Source organism: Pseudorasbora parva, chromosome 1 (genome assembly GCF_024679245.1).
Source record: "Pseudorasbora parva isolate DD20220531a chromosome 1, ASM2467924v1, whole genome shotgun sequence".
NCBI classification, from domain to species: domain Eukaryota; kingdom Metazoa; phylum Chordata; class Actinopteri; order Cypriniformes; family Gobionidae; genus Pseudorasbora; species Pseudorasbora parva.
In genome coordinates this window covers 58,013,147-58,040,815 of record NC_090172.1, presented here as the reverse complement: position 1 = coordinate 58,040,815, position 27,669 = coordinate 58,013,147, and the positions used below count along the sequence as shown (strand labels likewise).

Here is a 27,669-nt window from a genome sequence, read left to right as displayed (position 1 = left end):
GCCATTGGTGAAATGTCCGTGGGCTTCAACAGATGTATAATTTTTAAATTGTTCCTTGGTATATGCGCTTATACCAAAAACTAGATAGTTGACAATGTCGAGGTATGAGGATGAAGATAGCAATGCAGGGTCAGCTCAGCGCTACAACTCACTTCAGTCAGCTCATATGGAGCTATGTACTGAAAGGATGACAATTTTTCCAAATAACAGTCCTTGGCATCTTTATTGAGTTAATCGCGGTATGGCTTTTTTTCATTTTATTTTTCTTTTGCTTCTCCATTGCTATCTCTACTAGATATTAATATCTTCACTACGAGTCAGGTGACGTCACGCACAACAAACCCACGTGTCAGTCAAAGACCGACTGAGGTATTTAACGGATTGTTTGTCTGAAAGGAAAAAGTCATATACATCTAGGATGATTTGAGGGTGAGTAAATCATGATGCAATTTTCATTTTTGGGTGAACTATCTATATAAGATCTGAGACATTGGTTTTGTGGAAAATATTTAGTATAACGGATCAAAAGGAGCAAACGTCGCGACTCGTGTGCCTCATAAAATGGCGTCATCAAAACAATTAGATATCATACACCTGTCATTGTCATGAAACACAGACTATAACATTTACCCACACCACAGTAATACTCTACTCACATTAATGGGCACTGATGTTCTTTTGAGATCATGATGTCCTAGTACTTTGACACGGAAGCGCAGGATGAACTTCAGATTTTGGGAGATAGCGTAACGGCTAACTTGGATCACGTGTGCCTTGATAACCAATCACATTGAAGCATTAACGTCATTGCATTTCGTTCGGACAGTGATCATCCTTGACACTACAGGATAATGAATTGGACAATGAAAGGAGGTGATTCTTCAATATATATAACTGTATATAACTTTATTACATTAGGTATGTTTGGCTTGACCTGCGCAGACCGATCATGTAGACTACAAATTCTGTTGGTGGGATTTAAAACAGAATTTAAAGGCACACTATGTACGATTTTTAGATTAAAATGTCCCCCCCAAAAAAAACAATGTTACATATTTTGATGTGTTTACATTAATGTTTCCAAAAATATATAAATCCAGATTAATCACCTATTTTAGTGTTACGGACAGTGTCAACATCATTTTCGCACTACTCTTGATTTCCGTAGAAACCATGGAAACACCAAAGTCGCTTTAATATAGTGTATTTTATTAGACAGATGAGCAACTGTTTGGATATACAGTTATCAACAGAAAACAAATCATTGTTTTTCAGCACAACACGGTTAGTCTTAGTGTTTGAATCATTTCGAGTAACGTTTTTACCATGCCTTAGAGACGTGGTTAAAGTGCCTCAGAAAGTGGCTAACATAGCATAATCAAAGAGAGCTTTGCCATTATACAATATATTTTAAAATTAATTGCATGTCATTTAGCAACAGTCATTAAGTCATCCTCTTTTTATTAATATGATATTCTTATACCGATCTCCAGTCTAAGACTGAGAAATCTCTCATACCAGCCACAGAGCGAACACACCGTAACTTTATGACATAACTTTCAACACACTCAAATGTATTTAGTATGATTGTTTTAACCATGTTAAACAGTGCTGCATTAGTATACTCAATGAAAGACTGGTGTTTTGTCCAGGCCTCTCTCATTAGCATTTACTCCCAAGGGTTCTCGCCGCGTCCTGCTTTTCATACCAAAGCAAGACAAGTTTATTTATATAGCACATTTCATACACAATGGTAGTTCAAAGTGCTTTACATAGAAGACCACCATAATGTTTAATACATTCGCTCATTCATGAAAATTATTTCTGCCCAAGTCAGCTGTGAAGAGTCAAGACTACATCTCCCATGATTCCACGCTCATTCACGCCGTCTTCAAGCTACGCCTTTATGAATAAGTGATCTAGCGGTGAAGTGTACATACTGTGCCTTTAATTGGATGGTATGTTGCATTAGGTTGCAAGGCCACAGGTTGAGAATCACTTCCATTGAGCTTCATGATTGTAGGGGGTACAGATGATGAAAGGTCAATGCAATTATTAAATAAATATATTAAACCGATTAAAATGTCTTATTAAAAAAAAATCTAATTAAAATTGAATCAAAGTTGAATTTTATTAAATAATTTGAATATGAAATTCAATAGCCTACCTTTCAATGAAAGGTTTGCATTATTTAAAATTATTTTTATTTTAAGAGTTACTTTAAAGGGATGGTTCACCAAAAGATTCTAATTTTGTCATCACTTACTCACCCTCAAGTATTTCCAAACCTGTTGAACAAAGAAGAAGATATTTTGAAGAATGTCAGTAACCAAACAATTGATGCCCCCATTGACTTCCATAGTATTTTCTTTCAAAGTCAAGGGCTACCATCAGTTTGATTGCAGCATTCTTTAAAATATCTTCTTTTGTGTTGTGAAGTGATGATAAAATCTTCATTTTTGGCTGAACTATCTATCTATTTTAAACGTTGATTGAACATGGTGTTTTTCCTTTTTGAGGACTCAGCTAAAATGGGCCATCAGGTAAAATGGGCCAAATAAGGTTGTAGCATCATATCTCTTAAATTTTTTACAGCCAATCACAGTAACTGATCTTACATTGTTACTTCAACACTTGTTGACATGTAAGATTGGTCTGAGTTTTTTATGGTAGGCAGAGCAGAGAGTTACATGAAGCTTGTCAGAGAAATAGTTAGGTAATGAGCCTGACATAGTACATTTCATCCATCATAAATAAGGGTACTAAAGCAATTATAAGTAAGCCTACTAACAAAGCAAAGGTTTATGAACAAGGTTATGACATGCTCTTTCAAATAAAAAAGTTTAATTTAAAAAAGAAACTTCGATTTTTGTGAAAAGGATCATTTTATGCCGAAATGGCTGGTTAAGCTAAAATGGGCCACAGGATTCACCTAAAATGGGCTCCATAGACACGCATACACTTTTACACAGATTTTTTTTTTTGTCAAACATGTTCTAATCTTTAACAAAATGTTTGCAAAATATTTGACAAGCATACATGCACACAAAATACACTAATGCACAGAAACACAAACCTATACATTATGATCAGTTCATTTTATTAGCATTTTTTTTTTTTTAATGAAATATTTGTCCGACTTTCTGCTTAATTAAATACTTTTTATGGTGCTTTTGTGGTACACTAAAGACAGAAGTGTCACTTTACTGTTAAAAATTAAAAAAATTCGGCCAATATTATTTGTTTTGTTCTCTTTTTATATTGGCCCATTTTACCTGAACAGCTGACCCATTTTACCTGAATGTTATGCCGTGGCTCGAGAAGGTACCAGCTTATACTCTTATAATTGTAAAACAATTATACTTTTTCACATTTAAAATGTATATACATATTTAAGAGACCCATGCTAACTTACTAATTTATAAAAATATCATTAGATCTCATACACAGCTTATTTGATGGTATTATAAGTCATTTACCAAAATGTGGCCCATTATAGCTGACCTCACCCTAGATATATGTGTAGCAGCACGTCTTGAAGTTGAGCATATAAAAATAAACATATAGCAATGAGATTAAATAGAGATAAAAATTTGCTTAAATATTTCTGATTAAATTGTTCTTCAAAACCTAATTATCTAAGATTTGTAATCCACATTCATTTTATACTGACTGTACGTCAACAATTGTCAAATTTACTGCCATTTTTAGGACCAAAGAAAACTGAAGGAGAAAAATCAGACATATAGTTCAGAAATCCCTGAGCAAACACTGGGCAATAAAATATTCCCCTGGGTCATTTATAGCATACAAGGAGATTTTAGAAAAATGATTATACAATAAAGATGACCGCAGAAGCCAATAAGGACATTTTTACATGTTTTTCTTTCCCTCCCTTGTGTTCCAGAACCTTCCCCTTCGCACCTAAATCACATTACACCAGTGAGAGGTTTGTGGTGTGACATTAGTGTCCCAGGCCAATAATCCAGTCCTCGCCTCAGCATCACCTGTGACTGTGTGCCAACCTCACGGGGACAATCACTACCAGATTTCGTGAGTTTTCATATAAATGAAATTGTTGCCAGAAGGCAATGGTTGCTTTGACAACTAAATGGTATTTCGGAAAATATACAGATGGATCTAAAAGAAAGCAGAGAAAGAGAGATACAGTCTGAAATAAATAATACGAGAAAATATATTTCTGTGTGCTTAAAGAACACATGTATTGCTCTGCTGGCAATGGATGTCAACTGTAAAAGCCAGTGTTTAGCTTTATAGAAGATATAAAAATACCCGAAGATATAGAAATACCCGGACTGATGGTAGTGTGGGAAGAAAAACCCAAATTCTGTCATTATTTACTCACCCTCATGTCTTTCCAAACCCTTACGACTTTTATTCATCTACGGAAAACAAATGAAGATCTTTCTGATGAAATCTGAGAGCTTTCTGTCCCTCCATTGACAACTGACACCTCAAAAAGTTCATAAAGAGATCGTAAAACTAATCCATATGAATCAAACGGTTTAGTCCAAATTTTCTGAAGAGACTTGATCACAAATTTAGACTCTTATTCACATATAAACATTGATCAGCAAACATAAACAGAACTCGCGAGAACAAACCTCATTGGTTCTTGCTGAAGCTCAAACGTGATGCGTAACAGGAGAATGAACCTCATTGGTTCTGCTGAAGCTCAGACGTGATGCGTTACACGAGAATGAACCTCATTGGTTCTTGCTGAAGCTCAACCGTGATGCGTAACACGAGAATGAACCTCATTGGTTCTTGCTGAAGCTCAAACGTGATGCGTAACAGGAGAATGAACCTCATTGGTTCTGCTGAAGCTCAGACGTGATGCGTTACACGAGAATGAACCTCATTGGTTCTTGCTGAAGCTCAAACGTGATGCGTAACACGAGAATGAACCTCATTGGTTCTTGCTGAAGCTCAAACGTGATGCGTAACAGGAGAACGAACCTCATTGGTTCTTGCTGAAGCTCAAACGTGCTGCGTTACACGAGAATGAACCTCATTGGTTCTTGCTGAAGCTCAAACGTGATGCGTAACAGGAGAACGAACCTCATTGGTTCTTGCTGAAGCTCAAACGTGATGCGTAACACGAGAATGAACCTCATTGGTTCTTGCTGAAGCTCAACCGTGATGCGTAACACGAGAATGAACCTCATTGGTTCTTGCTGAAGCTCAAACGTGATGCGTAACAGGAGAACGAACCTCATTGGTTCTTGCTGAAGCTCAAACGTGATGCGTAACACGAGAATGAACCTCATTGGTTCTTGCTGAAGCTCAAACGTGATGCGTAACAGGAGAATGAACCTCATTGGTTCTGCTGAAGCTCAAACGTGATGCGTAACACGAGAATGAACCTCATTGGTTCTGCTGAAGCTCAGACGTGATGCGTTACACGAGAATGAACCTCATTGGTTCTTGCTGAAGCTCAACCGTGATGCGTAACACGAGAATGAACCTCATTGGTTCTTGCTGAAGCTCAAACGTGATGCGTAACAGGAGAATGAACCTCATTGGTTCTGCTGAAGCTCAGACGTGATGCGTTACACGAGAATGAACCTCATTGGTTCTTGCTGAAGCTCAAACGTGCTGCGTTACACGAGAATGAACCTCATTGGTTCTTGCTGAAGCTCAACCGTGATGCGTAACACGAGAATGAACCTCATTGGTTCTTGCTGAAGCTCAAACGTGATGCGTAACAGGAGAACGAACCTCATTGGTTCTTGCTGAAGCTCAAACGTGATGCGTAACACGAGAATGAACCTCATTGGTTCTTGCTGAAGCTCAAACGTGATGCGTTACACGAGAATGAACCTCATTGGTTCTTGCTGAAGCTCAACCGTGATGCGTAACACGAGAATGAACCTCATTGGTTCTTGCTGAAGCTCAAACGTGATGCGTAACAGGAGAACGAACCTCATTGGTTCTTGCAGAAGCTCAAACGTGATGCGTAACAGGAGAACAAATCTCACTGGTTCTTGCTGAAGCTCAAACGTGATGCGTAACACGAGAATGAACCTCATTGGTTCTTGCTGAAGCTCAAACGTGATGCGTAACACGAGAATGAACCTCATTGGTTCTTGCTGAAGCTCAAACGTGATGCGTAACACGAGAACGAACCTCATTGGTTCTTGCTGAAGCTCAAACGTGATGCGTAACAGGAGAACAAACCTCATTGGTTCTTGCTGAAGCTCAAACGTGATGCGTAACACGAGAATGAACCTCATTGGTTCTTGCTGAAGCTCAAACGTGATGCGTAACACGAGAATAAACCTCATTGGTTCTTGCTGAAGCTCAAACGTGATGCGTAACACGAGAATGAACCTCATTGGTTCTTGCTGAAGCTCAACCGTGATGCGTAACACGAGAACGAACCTCATTGGTTCTTGCTGAAGCTCAAACGTGATGCGTAACACGAGAATGAACCTCATTGGTTCTTGCTGAAGCTCAAACGTGATGCGTAACAGGAGAACGCACCTCATTGGTTCTTGCTGAAGCTCAACCGTGATGCGTAACACAAGAATGAACCTCATTGGTTCTCGCATTTCAAGTGTACATGCTTGAGCTTCTGTTTACCCCAACTGATGTGTGAGTTAATGAATGTTTATATGTGAATAAAAGCCTTATATAAATTCAATCTGTTTATCATATAAAGCCATCAAGTCCTTCAGAAAATTTTGACTAAACTGCTCAATTCATATGAGTTAGTTTCACAATCTCTTTCTTAACTTTTTGAAGTGTCAGTTGCGTATCAGTTGAGAGACAGAAAGCTCTCAGATTTCATTAAATGATGTTAATTTGTGTTTGGAAGATAAATTAACATCTTACAAGTTTGGAACGACATGAGGAATTAATGACAGAATTTTTATTTTTGGGTGAACTATTCCTTTAAATAGTTTTCATCTCATTTAGTTGCATGTTCAGTGCAAGTCCAGGAAACTCAATGCATACAAACACGAGCACAGTAAAGAAGATCCAAGAAAGCATCGTAAAGTTTTTTTTTTGTGTGTTTTTTAATCAACATTTCTTCAAAGGAATGTATTAGTTGTTTAACCCTTTTAAAGGCATGTATGCAGGAGGGAAAACAAGAGGGGGGTCGTGAGGGGGAAGATGAAGGGATGGACACAGAAAAGAAAACATCACACACACAAATATGGTGTTTTACAAACGTCTGAACACATCACTGGAGAGGAATGGAGGTCTTTAAAATGGCCGCCACCCGCTGGCTATTGGCACAGAGAAACACGTACACACAACTGAAGCGTTCTCTAAAAAAATACACACTTTGTGGTTCCGTCCCCGCTTGTGTCTGCGTACAGAATACTGGTCCCAGCGTTCGTGGCGAAAGCAAGTGCACAAAGAACCGCTCGATGTGAAAGACAGAAGGTGGACCTTTCTGAGGCCAGATGTTCGATAAACGAGACCTAAAAAAGGGAGGATGGTGAGCAGAGAGAGTTTGTGTCTCCTCGTGTGTCCTCTGTGAACGTTCCCCTCCACCTCGGTCCGTCTCTAATCGATGTCCACGTGTGTTTGGGACATTTACGCACACCTGCACGCACACACACGTATCCAAGTCCATGTGCACAGGGTCAGAGACATGGCTTACGCTGATTGTTTTAGTAAATGCAACAGAATTTGAACAGAAATTGAACGCTTAAATATGTATGAAACAGCTCACGAATACAACAGCGCCGAACAAATGAAACACCTCCACGTTTTAGGCAACTTGATACTGAAGTAACAAAATCCAAATTTGCGTGTAAGAAGAAAACATCAATGTGACAGGAAAACAATGTCGTTTTTTTTCTTTTTCTCACAGTCTTGATGCACCAGAGTGATACAAAACTAAATGCTTTTGAGAGGACAAATATTGAAGCTTTCTAGGCAGATTGAAAACAGTAACAGATTGTTCAAGTCCCAACATCAGTCACAAATCACATCTGCAAAATAAGACCACTAACATATTTGGGTATAAATGGCTTGTTATTACGTGCGCGTATGCGGTGTATTTCTTAGCGGTAACATTCTTTTACACGCATACAAAACACACGGTGACAATGGCAGTGAAACAGAACACAATTTGTACTCTTAAGGCCAAACATATATTCTATGCAAGTATGCAAATACAGGCGCTAATGCTTACACAACACACCGCAAGTACAAGAACAGTTTATCTGCTTTTTCGGAGTAGCATACTAGCTTACTTCTCTTACTATGGAGCCCTGCTCATGACATGCAAAAGACAAATGTGGCAGTGAATGTACAATTTCTTCACATGACTTATTCATTTCTGGCCAAGTTTTATTAATGTGTTTCCATTATTTTAATTAAATCGTGGTCACATGTCCCTCCATAAAGCTCTTTTTAGCTAATTAGCTGCATCTGACATTGCATACTTCCCTACTATATAGAATAGGCGAAAAACAGTATGTTATCTACTAGAGAATCTGAAGTGTGCATATGATGGACACTTTACTATCCCATGAGGCCACAGGAGAGGCGAATGTAGTACATTCATACCATATACAACATACTTTTTTTAGTGGTTGTGAAGTAATTCAAAATAAGTACCTGCTCAAGAGAGTATGCGATTTTGGACGCAGTCCTAGTCAAAGCCCGCATTCATAATAGTATACTAGCTTAGTATGCCATTTTGAATTCAACTTTTGAGCTTTTCGGAAGAAATTGTACATACTATCTGAAAGCTTACTAGCTTAGTGAGATTGGCTGTGCTCGAAATCGCACACACTCTTGAGTAGGTATTTTTTTGTAAAAGTAATTACTCCACAAGTGTATTGTATAAGTGTGCGAATGTAATTCAGATGTACTACATTCGCCATGTTGTCATCATCATGTGACCTTCCAACATCAGTTACGTCATATCAGTGGCATTCAAAAATCCTCTCCCGTGGCCTCAGGGGATAGTAAAGTGTCCGTCGTATGCACACTTCAGAATCTGGTCATCCGGGTACTTTTTGTCTACTCTTATGCACTGCAAAAAATGCATTTCTTAGTATTTTTGTCTTGTTTCTAGTCTAAATATCTAAAAATTCTTACATTACAAACATTTACTAGACAAGTACAAATTATTGTCTTGTTTTGAGGAAAAAAAACTCAAAATTAAGAGAGATTTTGGCTTAAAATAAGCTAAATAATCTGCCAGTGGGTTAAGTAAAATAATGTTGTTTTAAGATTATTTTGCTTACCCCAATATTATTATTTAGCTTATTTTAAGCAAAAACTCTCTTAATTTTGAGGATTTTTTTCCCAAAACAAGACAATTACTTTTGCTTGTCCAGTAAGTACTTTGTGTTTTAATAATTTTTAGATGTTTACTTAAATACTAAGTAAAAAAATCATTTTTTGCAGTATGAGTACTGTGAACTTGGACATGCTTATTTTGTTACATACTGTTCTTTACTTACTTTAAAGTAGGGAAGTATGCGAATTCGGATGCAGCCATCGTTTTCCCAAACTATCGATCTGCCATGACAGAGAACTGACCGTAGAAGAAGATTATGCTAATATTTGCTATAGCGCCTGGCCGCATTTCAACGTGCTAGAAGCGTTTGCATTCACATACTTGCATAGAGTATGTTGCAGGCCTAAAAGAGATTTTCATTGGCACTAACTGAGATAAACACACAGCTAGTTACAAAGCTGCATGATTGTGTGTGTGTGTGTATGTGTATGTGTATGTGTATGTGTATGTGTGTGTGTGTGTGTGTGTGTGTGTGTGTGTGTGTGTGTGTGTGAAAGAGAGAAAGGCAAAGAGAGTAGAGAAATAGAATGCGAAGAACAATGCTAATCACGGCATTTGTTGAGGTAACCAGCATATATGCCCAATCAGAATGGCTTTTGATTGAGATTTGGATGTGTGTGTGTGTGTGTGTGTTTGTGATGAAAATCTCTTTACAAGAGCTTTTCTGTGTGCCATGGCCATTGAGTCGTTCTCCGAGTGTGTGTGTGTGTGTGTGTGTGTGTGTGTGTGTCCGAACACATCTACATTAATTGAGACGTGCCCGCAGATACTCAAGAATTTGAAACGAGTCTAGAAATATTTCCACTTCAGTTCATGTGAACAAAAAAGAGCACTGTGTGTCTGTAAAAGAGTAATTCTGTGTGTCCATCTATCCTGTTGTCCATCTGAGAGAATGAGTTCCTTTCTTCCCCTCCTCATCTGTCTCTTTGTACCTCAGAAGACCACCGGGCCCAGATCTGCCTCTTCCACTGTTTCAGACGAGTTTAATAAAAACCTTTCCATCCCTCTCTTTCTCTCTCTCTCTCTCCTCCTTCAAGCATCTTTCAACTTTCCTTCTCTTCCCCCACCTCACCCTCCCCCATTTTTTTTTCTTTTAATGTGATTCTTCCATAGTTTCACAGTCGTTCTAGAAGTTTCCTCGCTCGTGCGTTTGCTTTCCCAACAGGCGGTGTTCGCATTCTTTTCTTTTTTATTTCACCCCTATCCGATTCTTGCCTCCTTCCTGGGTTTTTTCCCTTATTTCCAAGCGTCTTTAAAAATAATAATAAAAAAAAGCATTCTCGGATTGTTCTACCTCAACACATTCACAAACGAGGTCTAGCTTCAAAACTACATCAGAGTACAAGGAGCTATAAAAATATATGTGTAGAGCGGAGGAGACTCCTGGGAAAGAGGAAAATGAGGGGGAACCAAACAAACTTGGTTTCGGCAACAAAATGAGAGCATTAAATTAATTTACAACTCAAAAAGGGAAAGAAACAAGGTCAGCATGTCATAAAAAATAGGAAAACAAAAATTAGGCCTAGCAAACTGTAACTTTACATGGAAAAAAATCTAAAAATTATTTTACGGAGTATTCATATATAATTATAATCTATGTGTTGAAAGCGATAAAAAAACTTTTTTGATGTTCGCCCATATTTTTGTGTTTTGGTTTTGAAACAGTCTAACAAACACACGCGCCCTTGCTCACACTAACACTGTACTCAGTCGCACACTCATCCACGCACAAAAACACTCGCGAGTTGTATTGAAGCACGCCGGTCGCAACGTGCAGTGTTGGAATATTTATCCTACACACTCACAAAATACACACGTTATTAAAATATACAAGATTCTCCACGCCACTACAACTCCACCAATCAAACACATGGGTCCTAGATCACGTGACTGCAGCCCTGTGTGGCGATTGGCTGAATTAATGGCCCCTCCCCCATTACGAAGGAGTTTAACACAAACTAGACTGCTATTTGTGAGTAAATGTAGCATTCGAAGTCAGAGTTCAAATGTTGTCTTTGTAGGTTTGGACAAGTTTTCTTTTTCTTTTTTGTGTGAGTTTATAGTCTGTTTTTGCAAGTACATCAGAAAAAAGTTTTGATGCTTGTGCTGCAGAACGCCCCCCATTAAAGGAGTTAATGTTTTTTCAGTTGGCTGAATCACTCCAGGAGGACTTCTCTAGCTTTAAGAACTTGTCCCCATGTGGGACGTCAGAGAGAGGGAGGCCCTCACAACAGGACATCCTCTCTCCAACAAAAGGCCGAAGTTTGGGGGGGGGGGGGGGGTGACGAGGAATGATAACACACACAGACACACTCCACCACGAATGGTCGGTGTGTCGGAGAAATGCGTGTGAAGGGAAAAAAGGATCTGATCTACGGGGATGCAGGCTGTGGGGGCGGGGCTTGGGGGCGTGGTTTAGGTAGTCGTTTAAGGTGGGTGTGGTCTTAGCAGATGTTTTCGGTAAGGTCGCCTCCGGTCCTCATACTTTATAGTAGATGTTGGCGGGACTCTGAGGGGGCATCTCCTGTACGATGTAGACCGGATGGCCGTAGTCCCCGCTCACTTTCTCGTAGTGCGGGCAGTAGGCGGAGTCAGAAGTCCGCAGCGGGATGATGATGTCGCTAGGCTCGGAGCCGTTGTTATTGCCGCCTCCCACGCCCCCACCGCAGCCCCTTTTGGGCGAGGTCAGGGAGGAGAGGGAGAGGGGCGGGTGGTGCGATTCGGAGTGCTTGGCATGTCGTCGCCGGTAGCACACCACGCAGATCACGGCGGTCACGAGCAGGAGGAACGCCGAACCGCCCGCCGCGCCTGCGATAACTGCGATGTTGGAGGGAGGGAGGGGGCCGTTTTCTCCACCAGGACCTCTGGGAGGAATTCTGGGATGTGTGTTGTTTCCAGCACCTGCAAAACAAAGTGAGGATTTCGATCAGTTCCACAGAGACACTCCATATATGTGCGCCTGCATTTTGACTTTGTGATTTAGAGATAATAACAGAGATGGACAATAGTGGAGTATTTTTACTTTCCACACTCAGTTAAAAACAACCCAAGTTGGGTTGAAAATGGACAAACCAAGAAATTGGGTTGTTTGAATGTGTCCATTCACTGTGGGTTCAAACAACCCAATTTCTGGGTTTGTCCATTTCCAACCCAACTTGGGTTGTTTTTAACCCAGCATTTTTTAGAGTGCAAGTAATTTTGTTTTTCTAAGTATATTTACTTTATCTATGTTCTTCTTTGGAAAACTTTTACTTCACAACATTCCAAACATAATATTGTACTTTTTCCTGCACTGCGATTCATAATGAATATCATTTAATACTTAATTACATTAAAAATTTAGTGCTGTACACTCAAAAAAATGCTGGGTTAAAAACAACCCAAGTTGGGTTGGAAATGGACAAACCCAGAAATCGGGTTGTTTGAACCCAGTGAATGGACACATTCAAACAACCCAATTTCTGGGTTTGTCCATTTCCAACCCAACTTGGGTTGTTTTTAACCCAGCATTTTTTAGAGTGCATACAATTTTTACTTGAGTACAAGTAAGTAAGAAATGTAATTAAGAGTTAAAGGTAAAAAAACAACAACTTTTATTTATGAAATGTAGAGCAGTAAAAAGTACGACATTATATATTATGCTTTGGAACGCAGTGAAGTAAAAGTTTTCAAAAGAAAAACCCTGCTAACGTATATACTTGAAAAATGTACTTTACTTGAGTAGAAAGTAAAAAATACTCCACTACTGTCCGCCTTTTGGATAACAATTTAAATGGTGGCTGTCATAACTTGTTTTTGAGAAAATGTCCTCTTTTTCAGACATTTTTAATGGAGGTTATTTGTTCTAACATAGACAACCATAAAAATTAATATTTTTATCCAACAAGGATGGATATATAGAGACACTCCATGTGCGCTTGCATTTTGACTTAGATATAATTAGTAATTTAGAGATAATAATTTAAATGGTGGCTGTCATAAAAACTTGTTTTAGAGAAAATGTCCTCGTTTTCAGACGTTTTTAATTGAGGTTAGAGATTTGTTCTAACATAGACTACCATACAAATCAGTATTTTTATCCAACAAGGATGCATTAGATCAAAAGTGACACTAAAGACATTTATGCTTTTACAAAAGATTTCTATTTCGACCTTCATCTGAACTTTTTATTAATTTATTAAAGAAAGAAAATTAAAAAGTACATTGCTAACAGGTAAAAATAAGTAAAGATAGAATGGATATATATGTAGTGCATATATTTAATATTTATGATTTTATTTATGTGAAATTCTTAGCTAACTAGATAATGAACCTCATTGGTTCTTGCTGAAACTCAAACGTGATGCGTAACACAAGAATGAACCTCATTGGTTCTCGCACATCAAGCAAACATGCTTGAGTGTCCATTTGCCACAACTGATGTATAAGTTGATGAATGTTTATATGTGAATAAAAGTACAAATTTCCTAAATTCAGTCTGTTCATCATATAAAGCTCTTTAGACATTTTGGACTAAACCGCTTGATTCATATGGATTAGTTTTATGATCCCCTTATGAACTTTTTAAAGCGTCAAACTGGTTGTGCTGTCAATGGAGCTCTAAGAACAGAAACAGAAAACTCTAACATTTCACTTTCATCTGGAATGGTCTTATTAATGACAGAATTTTCATTTTAGGGTGAACTATCACATTAAGTGACAAAATAACCTGTATGGTCTGTATATCATACACTCTAAAAAATCCTGGGTTAAAAATAACCCAAGTTTGGTTGAAAATGGACAAACCCAGAAATTAAGTTGCTTGAACCCACAGTGAATGGACACATTTAAACAACCCAATTTCTGGGTTTGTCCATTTTCAACCTAACTTGGGTTGTTTTTAACCCAGCATTTCTAAGAATGTAATGAAAAGGGTGATTTGAGTTTTCATTTAACTTCCACCAAAATTATGGAAGTCACATATTGATACCGTGAACAAACTTCAACGTAAAATTAGTTGAACGCGAACCCTCAACTGATGCCCTTTGGCTAAGCGTAGTTTTCTAAAGTTCGGTGCTTTTTGTCAGGGAAACTTTCTGGATCCCATGTGGTGATGACACCCATTAGTGAGATGACCACCTTTAACTTGTTCCCGAATTGGAGCGTGGACTCAGAGAAGTGCCCTCTGACACTTACATGAGTATTAGTCTGATGTAGCGGGTTCATTAGTGCTGCCACATCCTGCCCTCTGGCATCGCCTTCCTCGTCTACCTCGTCATCTGATGGGCTACTTAATGACTTTAACCAATCAAATGGAACAAATTAAACAGGGCCAGTCATCTAACCCCTTGATTGGCTTGTTCGTGTCCTTAACAGATCAGACTGAACCAATTAGAGCCCTCCGTGTTCACTCAAACTGTCAGAAATCTGAATAAAGTTGGAGGAAGAACTGGACTTTTCTCTGAACTCGCCGACCATTGACTCAGATCACAGCGGGTCGAGGTGGATTGGGTTTCCGCAAACATGCGCGTTTTGGCGCGTGTAAACCTGCGGTCAGCCGCTGTGGCCTGGCAATGGAGACGGGAGCCACAATCATCAGTGCGTTGAGTTGAAAAAAAATGTGTATTTGACTACAGCGTTAAGTCCGGTTCACAATAAGAACAAAATGCAGAAGTGGCACATGTGGCAGACAAAAGGTCTATTCACAAACTGGAAAAACCTCTTCTAATCAAGCAACGTTTTGTCTCCAGTATAAAAAGTTTTATAGAAGTGCTGTTTTTTAATTCAACGTTTTTTGAGTGAATATCCATGCTGAGTATTTCCTCTGTGTCAATAGGCCTTTATAGTATAGCAGACAAGGCTACACCATGAATTATTCTTAATATAGCAACTTTTTTTTGTTTTTTTTGCGGCTTGAAGTTGTTTATCGTTACATTTTTTTGCCCTAAAAGCTGTTAAACACTCAGAAGACACACCAGGGAGTAGCAGCTCTAAATGCTCTCTTCTGTGATACAAAAACATAATAAATAACTTTTCTTTTTTTTAACACATGGAAACATGAGCTGTGGTTTCTGTGCTGCAGCTTTGCACACTGGAATCGAGTATTTAGGCTCTTCTATGAACAACAGCTGAGAGAGCATTTTAATAGATGTGGGATCTATGAGGCTATATTAGTCATTTATCTTTACATAACGGGATTATGGCGTGTGGGAGGCATTTCGCTGGGGAAATGAAAGCCAATCTAAACGCTGTGGCTTGATTGGGCTCTTTAAGATGAAGAACCTGAGGAAGTGCAAAACCTCACAATAGAGATGTGCTAGATAACCACCACATGGTCATTCTCAAAGGTGAACTGGCTCACTATATAAAGACTTTACTGCCCGGTTTCACAGACGAGGCTTAATCTCAGACTAAACTAAAATGTTTGAGCTGTTTTAACCGAAAGCATCTTACACTGTTATGTCTTAAAATATGCCAGTGCCATTGTTTTGTCTCAAGAAGCACACCAGTAATGTCTTATTTAAGGCACGTTTATAAAAAAAACTAAAACTAAGGCCTAATCCTGGCTTAATCTAAGCCCTGTCTGTGAAACCAGGCCTATAGGTTCCTATAGACAGTTCTTTTAAAAAATGAAAATCTTAAATAGTTGGCATGAAAGATAGTTTCTTTCTATTGTATGTCCAAACTGCTGTTTTGACACACAGACTGTCCAGCTTCAAAATGGACAAAAAACCAAGTAGTACATATGACTTGTGAGGTATATTTAAAGTCTTCTGAAGACACATGATAGCATTGAGCTTTTATTTAAGGGTTTTTTAGGATGAAAAATCATCGCCACATCATGCTCAGTTGCAATTTGGTGACATTAAATTGGCTTGAAATGGCAACTGAACTACATTTTCATAGAATATATATTTTGTGCAACATTTTGCAGCTGCTTTGAAACAATATGTACTGTATTGTGACAAGTGCTATAGAAATAAAACTATTGAATTGAAACCGGGGTATTCACTCACACACACACACACACACACACACACACACACACACACACACACACACACACACACACCTTTTCAATGGCTTTAAAAGTCAAGAAATAGAGGAGTTGTATGGACACTTTCATGTTTCACTTCTTATTTTCTTTTTCTTTTCTTTTTTGTGGCAGTTTAAAGATTCATCAAAAATAATCTTGTTTTGTGTTCCATAAAATAAAGAGTTGTTATTTTTGGGGTGAACTATTCCTAAGGCACACTATAGCTCATTGGCAATGGGACACCGATTGGAAAGGTACAACAGGTTAGATTACAAGCACACTTTAAATACAAGACATGGAACAAATGAGCATTGTGCTAACTTAGCTGAACATAGTGTGTGTGTGTGTGTGTGTGTGTGTGTGTGTGTGTGTGTGTGTGTGTGTGTGTGTGTGTGTGTGTGTGTGTGTGTGTGTGTGTGTGTGTGTGTGTGTGTGTGTGTGTGTGTGTGTGTGTGTGTGTGTGTGTGTGTGTGTGTGTGTGTGTGTGTGTGTAGTTGTGATCTCTACGGGAGACAATGAGAGCTCCTGCCGAGCGAGGGAATGGTCGGAAATGTAGGGATCTGTCTGCAGGCGTTCTCAATTGGCCCATCATTATTCTTGACACAATTCTCTCGTTTTCTCTCTCCATCCCTCACTCCTGTCCTCCACCTTCACGGCATGTTTTTATGACTGTCCGTGCTATTTGTGCTTGTAATGACCTCTAGACCCCAAAAACCCACCACAACTCAGAGAGAGAGAGAGAGAGAGAGAGAGAGAGAGAGAGAGAGAGAGAGAGAGACAGACAGACAGACAGACAGATAGATAATTGATGGACGGACAGACGGATGGATGGACAGACAGACAGACAGGCGATAGATAGATAGATAGATAGATAGATAGATAGATAGATAGATAGATAGATAGATAGATAGATAGATAGATAGATAGATAGATAGATAGATAGATAGATAGAACAACAGATAGATAGATAGATAGATAGATAGATAGATAGATAGATAGATAGATAGATAGATAGATAGATAGATAGATAGATAGATAGATAGATAGATAGATAGATAGATAGATAGATAGATAGAACAACAGATAGATAGATAGATAGATAGATAGATAGATAGATAGATAGATAGATAGATAGATAGATAGATAGATAGATAGATAGATAGATAGATAGATAGATAGAACAACAGATAGATAGATAGATAGATAGATAGATAGATAGATAGATAGATAGATAGATAGATAGATAGATAGATAGATAGATAGATAGATAGATAGATAGATAGATAGATAGATAGATAGATAGATTTTGTGTCTGCATGTCAAAGAATAAACAGAATAAAAGACGAGGCGCTCCCAAATGTCACAGCAGTGCAAACAAAGAGTTTGAGTAATTTTCTCATTCTATCATCATACACTAATCATCGTCCTCTCCCTCCCATTTTCTGTGTCTTTCTTCCTCTCAGGACCAACTAAACCCGGGCTGCTAAACTAATGGCATTAATAAGTCTCCGAAACGATGGCTCTCCGCTCCTCTCATCCTTTATCCTTCCCCGCGCGGCCATTACCCCCACCGCATTCTGCCTCCGTAGAAGATGCAGAGCTGGGGAAAAGAGGGAATGCGAGGAGGAGAGAACAAACAGAAGGGTGGAATATATCAAAAAGAACCCGAGCGCCAAGATGCCTGTTTCTCTCTATCCATCTGTCGCTTCCTTCCCTTGTTCCTTGAGTTAGTTCTGTTCTTTTATTAATGTTGTGTCTGTTTGGGATGAGCCGTATCCTCATGATACTGAAGGCAGCTGTGTTTACCTGGATTTGGGTTGTTGATGCGGCCCGCGGGGTCAGGTTTGGGAGATTTGGCCGGCAGACCATATGGACCTATGGACAAGCAAATTCAGAAAGAGTTTAGTAATAATAATGATTTAAAGATGGTAATAACATTTCACACTATTACCATGTTTGCTGTATTTTGGATCAAATAAATACAGCCTCAATGAGGCTTTTTAAAAATATTTTAAAAAAAATGTGACTGCTCTAATACTGAGCAAGTTGACATTAATTCACTGTTTCATGTTAACCAATCATCAAGAAGGCCATTTGCATAAGTCTTAAAGCTACAGTAGCAAGAATGACTAGAAGGTAGCAGAAAGGGTGCAGGAGCTCCTGTAAACCTAAATTACAACTTTAGGGAAGATAATAAAAAGCAAAAGTGCTGAATATGGTCCCTCTAAGATGTTTCACACCATTGTGCTGCTGTTGAGGGGCTACCACTGAGGTTACAAACACTTTAGACAGCAGACAGACATTTCACACAAACACACACACACAAACATAGACATACACACAGTCATCTCTGAGCTGTCACACTTGTCAAAATGCCATGACAGTCTGTGTGTGTGCAGGCACATCTCATCAGATATCTCCAACCGAAACGGCTTTTATTTAGATGACAAACAAAACAGACGTGACCTTTCAGCCACGAAGCAGATAACAACTACAGTGAGAGAGCGAGAGTGAAAAAGAGAAGTAGAAAGGGATTTTTAAGGTAAGGTGCGGGTGGTGGTGGTGGTGGGGGGGGGGGGGGTCTAATTTATAGCCAAAGATGGAGACAGAAAAAAAGAAATAAAACTGAATGTTAAATAGCTGTGTTGAATCCTCTTTCATTCAACAGTGTAGTGTGATAGGCATGACTGATAAATAACTCTAAACACACAACTAAACAGACACAAGTGTGTGTGTGTGTTGTACTGTTACGGCTCAGGGAGTTGTGTCCACAGTCTGTTGGGATTCACTTACCGCTGTGTTCCTGAGTTTAATAATGAAAACTAACAAGGGCGCGACAGAGTTTGTGTTTGCCTGTAAACAACAACTATTGGTCACGAGCGTGGTCATCTGTGCCACTGAGAGAAACGCTTTACTGAGCCTAAGTTTCTGCAAATCCAGCATCCGTAACTGTTTCAGGCGACCAGTCCTCTGGCTTTGTCTGCTGATACGCTCCCGAGAGTGTGTGTGTGTGTGTGTGTGTGTTTGTTACTCACTCTGTCCCACTTTCAGCACCACCTTCATGCCCTGTGTAGCACAAACTCCTCCTCTCATGCTCTCCAGCCCCTGACGCGTCCCGTCTGATGTAGCTGTGAAAGAAAACAAGGGATTTTATTATTTTTATATCATACACACAGCAACTAATCAACAGCAATTCAAAAATGACTTCAATCTGTTTTTATTTAGTCATTTATGACATTTATTAAACTAAAAATATAAGACGTATATAAAAAGTATATTCAGAATGCAACACTGCATAACATATAAAGCTTTGTTTTCATAGGTTGCATCTTGAATATAAGTCTATTTTTGTATCTCTTTACTAGTGTATTTTTGTCTTTCTGCAAAGGCAGTTTTTTTCACTGGTTTTTTACTTGAAATAATTGTTTTAAAAATCTGCCCAAGCAGAAATATTCGCTTGTATTACGCTTATGCGATGTTGTTTCTCGTGCACATTTATCTTGTTTCAACACTGCATGATCAAAAAGTTATGATATGTTCAAAATATCATCAAAATAAGTTCAGCAATTTTCAACTTTTTTCATATCAGATTTAACTCATTTTTAACTCAAGTTGAAATTACTTAAACATCCAACTAAACTTTACTTAAAAATTTAAGGCAGTAAATGTTTTTTTACAGTGAACAGGAAAATAATTTTTAAGAATAGGATTTTTTCAGTCTGAACTGACACTTCCACATTGAATGAGTTTAAAATGTTATTCTTAACCCAGGTTTGTGTAAAAATGTGGTATCAAGTGATAAGTCAAGATAGATGTTAATAATAGCAGGGCTGAAAATATTTTCTGATTTTTTTGCCCCTCCAAAGCTTTATTTGGCCATCTATTGTGATATCTGAGAGAACTGTACTTGTGATGGCGGCATAGCACACTTCATCTAGAAGCTCAAGGCGGTGTCCTCCGGTTGTACAAAGCACATTTTCATCAAATTGTCATCTGGGTATTTTATGCATACAGAAAATGTACCCAATGTACATAGCATACACACTGCATGCTACAAAAAGACACAGATCTGATACTGTAGCAATAATAGTTCCCACTGACACACAGTCATTCTGCTCAGATATTTGATCTAGTGTGGATGAACACATACAAATGTCACTCTGCATCATGGTGCTGCTCTAATGAGGCCTAATTTCCGGTCCCAGAGGAGGTCATTTAACATCCTAAAATGCCTCAAACTGCATCCATCACTCACACACACACACACACACACACACACACACACACACACACACACACACACACACACACACACACACACACACACACACACACACACACACACACACACACACACACACACACACACACACACACACATACTCGCTCAGTCCAGGACTCATTTCACTTCCTCTTATGCTGACAGGATCTTGAGAAATGATATTGGTGAGCTTCATGGACCTAAGTGGGCCAGCGATGGCCGCTCCTGATGTGAAGTGGGCTACAGGTGGATGTTCATGTGGGCTGAAGTGAGCTAAGAGAGGCCGACGGCTGGTTACATGTGGGCCGGAGGCACGGGCCAAAGACAGGACAGGACAGCTTGTCCTTGGTAATAAGGATTGGCCGTCTTAAATGAGAGAGAGAGAGACAGAGAAAGAAAGAGAGAGAAATAATGACCTGATGTAAGTGAGAGTGCCAGATCTTATTTACTGAGGAATGAAGTGAGAGAGAGAAATGAAATGGAGGACAGACACATCTCTGTCCTTCACGTGTACAATATTTTAGTGTCTCCTGATTCTGATTCCTTCATTTATTTTAAATATAGCGCTCTCTGTCAGTCTCAAGTGGACTTTTTAAACAATTGTCTGTTTCTGAAGGAAATAAAAAAAGCTGGCCAGAAAAATAACATTCCTACCAAATGACCCATGAAGGGTGTGAAAAAAGAGACCTTCACACCTTCATCTCTCTCTCTCATCCTCACAGAGGGAACGCAGAGTGTGTTTGCAGAGGGTTATGAAAAACAATAGAAAGATTGAATGATACAGTGATAGACAGAATGATAGATAGATAGATAGATAGATAGATAGATAGATAGATAGATAGATAGATAGATAGATAGATAGATAGATAGATAGATAGATAGATAGATAGATAGATAGATAGATAGATAGATAGATAGATAGATAGATAGATAGATAGATAGATAGATAGATAGCGGGACGGTCAAGGACAAGGTTAAATGTATCCCTAAAACATCTAGATATTCTGAGATATTGAGTAAGATGGAGGGAGGGAGGGAGGGACGGAGAGAGAGAGAGAGAGAGAGAGAGAGAGAGAGAGAGAGAGAGAGAGAGAGAGAGAGAGAGACACTGATGGTCTGTGACAAGCTGTTGCTGATGTGATTGAGAACAGAGATGATAGGAGGTGATGGAAAGACCAAATGTGTGAGCGGACGACAGAAAAGAAAGTGTATGAAAGAGTGGAAAGAGAAAGAGGGAGTCTTATGACACTTATGAATGTGGCTTTTCCCTGTAAGCGGAGGTACTGAAAGATCTTAGAGCAGAAAGAAAGAAAAAGGGGACAAACAAAAGACAAACAAGACTGATACTGTTTGAACCTTTGGCTCTCCTTTTAGGAACACGGAGAGAGAGAGAGAAACAAAGAGGTAGAGAGATAAAGAGGTAAAAATGGGATGAGAGAGGCTGATGGAAATACGAGGACGAGAGAGGGAGAAGGAAAGAATAAAGTAAAGACAGGATGAGTAATTGAGACAATGATCAGCAGTGATGGCGGGATGAGGAGGAATGGAGGACGGAGTGCCAGAGGAACACCAAGAACAGAACGAAGCGAAGGGCAGAAGTCATGAAGAAACATCGCAGTCTTTTGTTCTTAATGACTACGTGTGTTTTATTCACATCAGTGTGTGTATTTCTCCGTGATAAGAGTAAAACATCTGTGTAAAGACAGCAGCCGCTGCGTGTCACAAAGATCCAAGACAGAAGAACTGATAAAAGAATGAAGTGTAAAGGCCAGAAGAGCGATTCACTGAACAAAACAAGGAACAAATGCAGCCGAGGAGGCTCTTTGTTTGTGTGTGTGTGTGTGTGTGTGTGTGTGTACATCTCCCACGCATGTGTTTATGTAAAGGGGTTCTGGGATGCCTCTTGTCGCACTAATGATGGTGATAAAGCGCAAGTCAGTCAGACGTGTGTGTTATGTGTGGGCGTTATCCCACGGCTGTTATTGTGGAAGCACATTTGTGTGTGTGTGTGTGTGTGTGTGTGTGTGTGTGTGTGTGTGTGTGTGTGTGTGTGTGTGTGTGTGTGTGTGTGTGTGTGTGTGTGTTTTGATGAACGATGCATGCATGTTAGATATATTTTTCATGGCAGAGTGCAAATCATCATAAATATTCAAATTCTACGAGCTAAAGGAATATTCTGGAATATTTCTAACCTGTTGATTACCATAGACAACCATTTTAAACCCCATAAATGAACGCCTGTGTTCACGCAGCTCTTGCTCATGCAGTGAAATTAAATGTGACCACGCATCAAGCTCCAAAAACCACCATATCAGCATCATAATAGTGCTTCATGTGACTATGTTTAAGTCTTCTGAATCCGTAGGGTTTTTGTGTGTGTGTGAAATACATAACATTTTAATTCGCTATTTGCAGCAAATCCAGTGTTAAATAAAGCTGACGTAAAATAAAAACGTTAGATGAAAAACAAACTTAATAGGCAAAGTAAATCAAATAAATCATTTGAATAATTATAAGTATAAATAGTAAATAAAATGAAAACTGAAAATAAAAAAGTTAAGGCAAAATATGGTCACTTTAGATTACTGTCCAATTTTCACCATTAACTGCAGGTTTTGCTTCAATAAACTCCTAATTACTGTTTATTAATAGTTAGTAAGGTTAAATTTAGGTATTGGTGGGATTATGGGATGTAGAATATCATGCAGAATAAGGCATTAAAGGTGCAGTATGTAACTTTTCCATCCGTCCATTCAAAAAAACAAAGGCATAGCTAGATGACGCTAACCTCACAGCCGGTGGAGAAGATTCGGGATAGGACTCGGGCAGAAATCATGTTCATGGATGTGATTAATTTATTAACGTAACTGTAGTGTGAAGCAGAGCAGGACTGAGTTTTGAGGAGCTGAGCAAGGCCGCTGGAGCGATTGTTACACAAACACACGCCTCGCGAGCAGCGGGACTTTTATTATGACGGGACACAGTCGCCGGCGCAATTTCCGCTTTTCTGGTAATGATTATGAGGTAACGCAGCTCCGTTTATCACATTAGATAAATTCAAGTGTGTTTAAAATGATGTTCTGACGTTACTCTGTACGCTGTTTGCTCAGCGGGTGCTGTGACACTCGTTCACACTGCTAAGAGTAAAGAGTAAAGCACTTCTACAGAATAAAACCAGAAACCGAGAGTAACGCAGATACGACGCCATTAACAGGCGACTCCCTCAGACGACCCGGCTCCTTGGTTAATAGCAATTTTCTCACAATTTACAAATAGTTGGAAACATTTGGAATATTTTAAGTACTCAACTGAACAAAATATATAACATATATAAAATAAATATATATATATATATATATATATATATATATTGGTTTTGGATATTTTACTGCAAAAATCTGTCATATTACAGCTTTTATATGTGCTTTATAAGTACTAATAAACAGCCAATAATAGTAAAATCCATGCTAAAAAACAACCCTAAAGTGTTACCCAAAATATTAATAACAGTGTATGAATTATTCTAAAAGGACACCTTTAAAATCTCATTAATATTCATGTATATTGAAATATGGCGCATCAAGATGTATCACAACAGCTTTGACATCACTGATTGATTATGATGTGTCTTGAAACAATTTTGAATATGCAAATGTTTAAATCACACTAATGTGATTTTCAATCAATGCTTAAATAAAGATCTTTTCCCCACACACAACGCTATTGTACGGCTTGTGAAGGCTTTTTGGAGCTTTACAAGTTCAAAATCCATATTGACTTTCACTGTATGGAAACGAGCGGTGTGAACATCTGCTTTTCTGGACTGCAGACAATAAAACCGCAGGGTTTGGAACAACATGGATGTTAGTAATTGATTCTCAATTTCCATTTTTGGGCAAACTATCCCTTTAATAAAAATACAAGCTTTGCATTTCTTCAGTTTTTAACCCTCTCGACCGCTTTCATTCAAACTACACGTATATAAACAGACTGAAGCATGTTTCCTCCTCGTTACAGAATGAGGAACGGGTCAAAATTAATGTTCCAGGCAATCAGCAAAATTTCACAGATGCTGTCCATAAACAGTGAGCAGTAAATAACCCCCGATATCCCATTAAAAACACCCGGATCTCAAAACACATCCATTATTGAGCTGCAAAACATGAAGTTAGAACTCGATCAGTGTGAAATACTGTGTGTGTGTGTGTGTGTGTGTGTGTGTGTGTGTGTGTGTGTGTGTGTGTGTGTGTGTGTGTGTGTGTGTGTGTGTGTGTGTGTGTGTTTTCAGTACAGTACTAAACCAAGAGAGATTTGCACTGCCGTCCTCAGCCAACTATTTCCACCTTTGGCTCACACTTCATATTTCCTGAAACTAAATAAGACTCAATAAATCACAAGCAACACATTGGTATGGTTGATTTAAGCCATTAACGAAGCCCTCATAAGCAATTAGGAGAGTGCTGACAGCTAAAGGAGAGAGGGACGGTAGAAATCACACACAAAAAGGTGCCACGTAAGACTCACCGCCGGCACGAAATCATAATGTTTCCCATTAACTTTAAAAGCAGGAGAAACGCCGCAATGTTCTTGCGAGGCACAATTTATGCTGTTATCCACCAAAACAACATCAATTTAAGAGGGAAAATGGCTGCTGATGTCGAAATGGATGCAGATTTTGATGGCACTTCTCTTAATGTTTCCTTAATGTTTCTGAGCGGAGCAGTCTGCGTTCTGATTGGTCAGCTTATGACATTCACAGAAGAGGCACAAGAGACCACGTTCGCTGTGGACGACTTTCACCCTGACGTGTCTGACAAGACCGCCATGTCATTATAAATAGCTCTGTGTGAGTGTATGATAAAGAAGCGCATTTGAAAGCCTACAGGCTAACATCAGATTGTGTGTGTGTGTGTGTGTGTGTGTGTGTGTGTGTGTGTGTGTGTGTGTGTGTGTGTGTGTGTGTCTGTGTGTGTGTGTGTGTGTGAGCAGGACAGATTAAGGAGCCTCTTGAGGTAGGTACGAGTATATCACACTGACAGTCTTGGCAATGGTGCATAATTGCAGCTCATAATGTCCCAGATGATCACACACACACACACACACAGTAACACTAGAATACAGTTGTCAAAAGCAAACATGTTCAAAACATAAATGACATATGAGAGTGTATATATAATCTACTCCCCACACACACACACACACACACACACACACACACAGGCAGGGCCGTAGCAGGGAATTCGGGGCCCCTTGACTGCATATTGAGCCGAGCCTTCTTTTTTCCCAACAAAATGTAAGAACAATGCATGTGCTCTAATGTAATTTTCTGATCCCATTAATATTGGAGTATTACAAAACTGAGTATTTCTCTTGGGAGACAAAGGATTGAAATATTAAAAATGCTTCATACAAAGCTCACTGTGAGTCAAATATTTTAAGGAATGTTCCCGGTACAATACAAGTTCAGCTCAATCGACAGCATTACCACAAATTAAAAAAAAAAAAAACACACCATTGGTCATTTTTGAGGATTTAAAAGCATTCTGGCCAGTTTATTTTTTCTGAAAGCAGAATATTTTTTTTCAACTTTTATTCAACAAGGACACATCAAAAGTAACAGATAACACTTTTACATTTTTTACAAAAAATATTTATTTAAAATAAATGCTCTTTTTTAAATTTTCATTCATAAAATAATCTTTAAAACAATGTATTAGCAAGGTTTCCACAAAAATATTTTTTATTTAAAAATATAGTAAGTATTTTAATTAGCTTTTATAAATATATATACTTTTCATGTTAATTTTCGTTACATTTTTAGTAATTTCATTACGTGCTTTTATCAATTTTTCTTTATATTGCTATATAGGTTTAATTTATTTTTATTTCAGTTTTGATTTATATCTAGATAATTGAAGTGCTTCAACTTATTTTCATTTAGTTTCAGTTTTTCCAACTAATATTTATAATTGATTTGATTTAAGCATCATTTTAATTAACAGAAATGTTTGTAATAGGATTCGTTTTAGTGGCTTTCATTTTGTGGTAATCAATATTAAGGCCTCGTTTACAGCTGCTGTTAAGATGCGTTTTGGTCGATCGGATCACAAGTAGACGACGCTAAATACAGGTGTGAACGAGGTCTGAAACATTTCGAGCTTGTCCACTTTCGACCACTTCCAGAGGTAGTCGAAAACACATTAGACTGGATTTCCTTCATAGAGTAAATGCTTATGTGATCGAATGCATTCAAACAGACAGAAGACGCCTACTCTCCGCTTCTGACCTAATGTGTGAACATTATGGGAATCGCCAGCCAAACGGGATTTGTCAAATCTTGCCAATAATCTTGAGTCTGTCAGAGCAGAAAGGAAAGCTGATCTCTCCGTATGTTTTTCCGTCCACTCCGAGAGCGTGTTCATATGTAAATTGTGTGAGCTTATTTCGTCTATTAGACCGAAAGATCTGAAAAAACACACATCTACCCGCACCCACCTAAAAGAAACCAGGACAGAAGTGGTTAAAAGTAGGCAAAAGATCCGGATTAAAACCAACCCAGGCGCATTGGAAATACGTGACTCTGCCTACATTTTTGCAACACCCAAAATATGTACCTCCAGGTACGTTTACCTGCACTTTTTGGGTGAAACGTCCACCGGAGGCGCTTATATTTTTTCTCCGTTCCAGATGCGCAACATGACTTCGCGTAAACATACACGCGCCAACCTGATCTCACAGAATGAATATTTATAGCCTAATTTTATATTTTGGAGCCACTAACTCCCCTCCTACCCTAAACCTACCAACTCTCAACAATATAAAACACATAACAGGCAAATAAATGTACAGTCACGAGTATTTATTGCAAAAACTGACCAAAAAACTATATAAAAGTATTAACTCATGTTGCATTCCAAGTCTTCTGAAGTCATACGATATCTTCATGTGAAGAACAGAGTTGATCTTAATGTTTTAGCCGTTGAAATGATGATCGCGCCCCTTTGCGAACAGAACACACACGCACTCGTTCATTCATATTTCTGATTCAAATGATACACACAAGTTGAATGACGCGATCGGTCACGAGGCACACGAGAGCCA

At 38.7% G+C, this 27,669-nt stretch overlaps 2 protein-coding genes and 1 long non-coding RNA gene across 3 annotated transcripts in view; 1 reads left to right on the top strand and 2 right to left on the bottom strand.

Moving 5' to 3' along the window:
- Window positions 1–789, bottom strand: part of serpinh2 (serine (or cysteine) peptidase inhibitor, clade H, member 2) — a 204,126-nt gene extending 203,337 nt beyond the window's left edge. Inside the window, exon 1 of the mRNA XM_067446540.1 lies at window positions 657–789. The gene's annotated coding sequence lies outside the window, so the exon portion shown is untranslated. The remainder of the gene's footprint in view (window positions 1–656) is intronic.
- LOC137078859 (uncharacterized) lies at window positions 321–18,107 on the top strand. The gene is made up of 3 exons (XR_010905362.1): window positions 321–429; window positions 3,908–4,053; window positions 17,771–18,107. It is a non-coding gene; the product is annotated as an uncharacterized lncRNA (long non-coding RNA).
- efnb3b (ephrin-B3b) overlaps window positions 7,020–27,669 on the bottom strand; it is a 115,599-nt gene continuing 94,949 nt past the window's right edge. The window contains exons 3-5 of the mRNA XM_067446596.1: window positions 19,343–19,435; window positions 18,114–18,182; window positions 7,020–12,193 (exon numbers count right to left, since the gene is read on the bottom strand). Coding sequence (XP_067302697.1) covers window positions 11,772–12,193; window positions 18,114–18,182; window positions 19,343–19,435 — 584 coding nt within the window. The 3' untranslated portion in view covers window positions 7,020–11,771. The remainder of the gene's footprint in view (window positions 12,194–18,113; window positions 18,183–19,342; window positions 19,436–27,669) is intronic.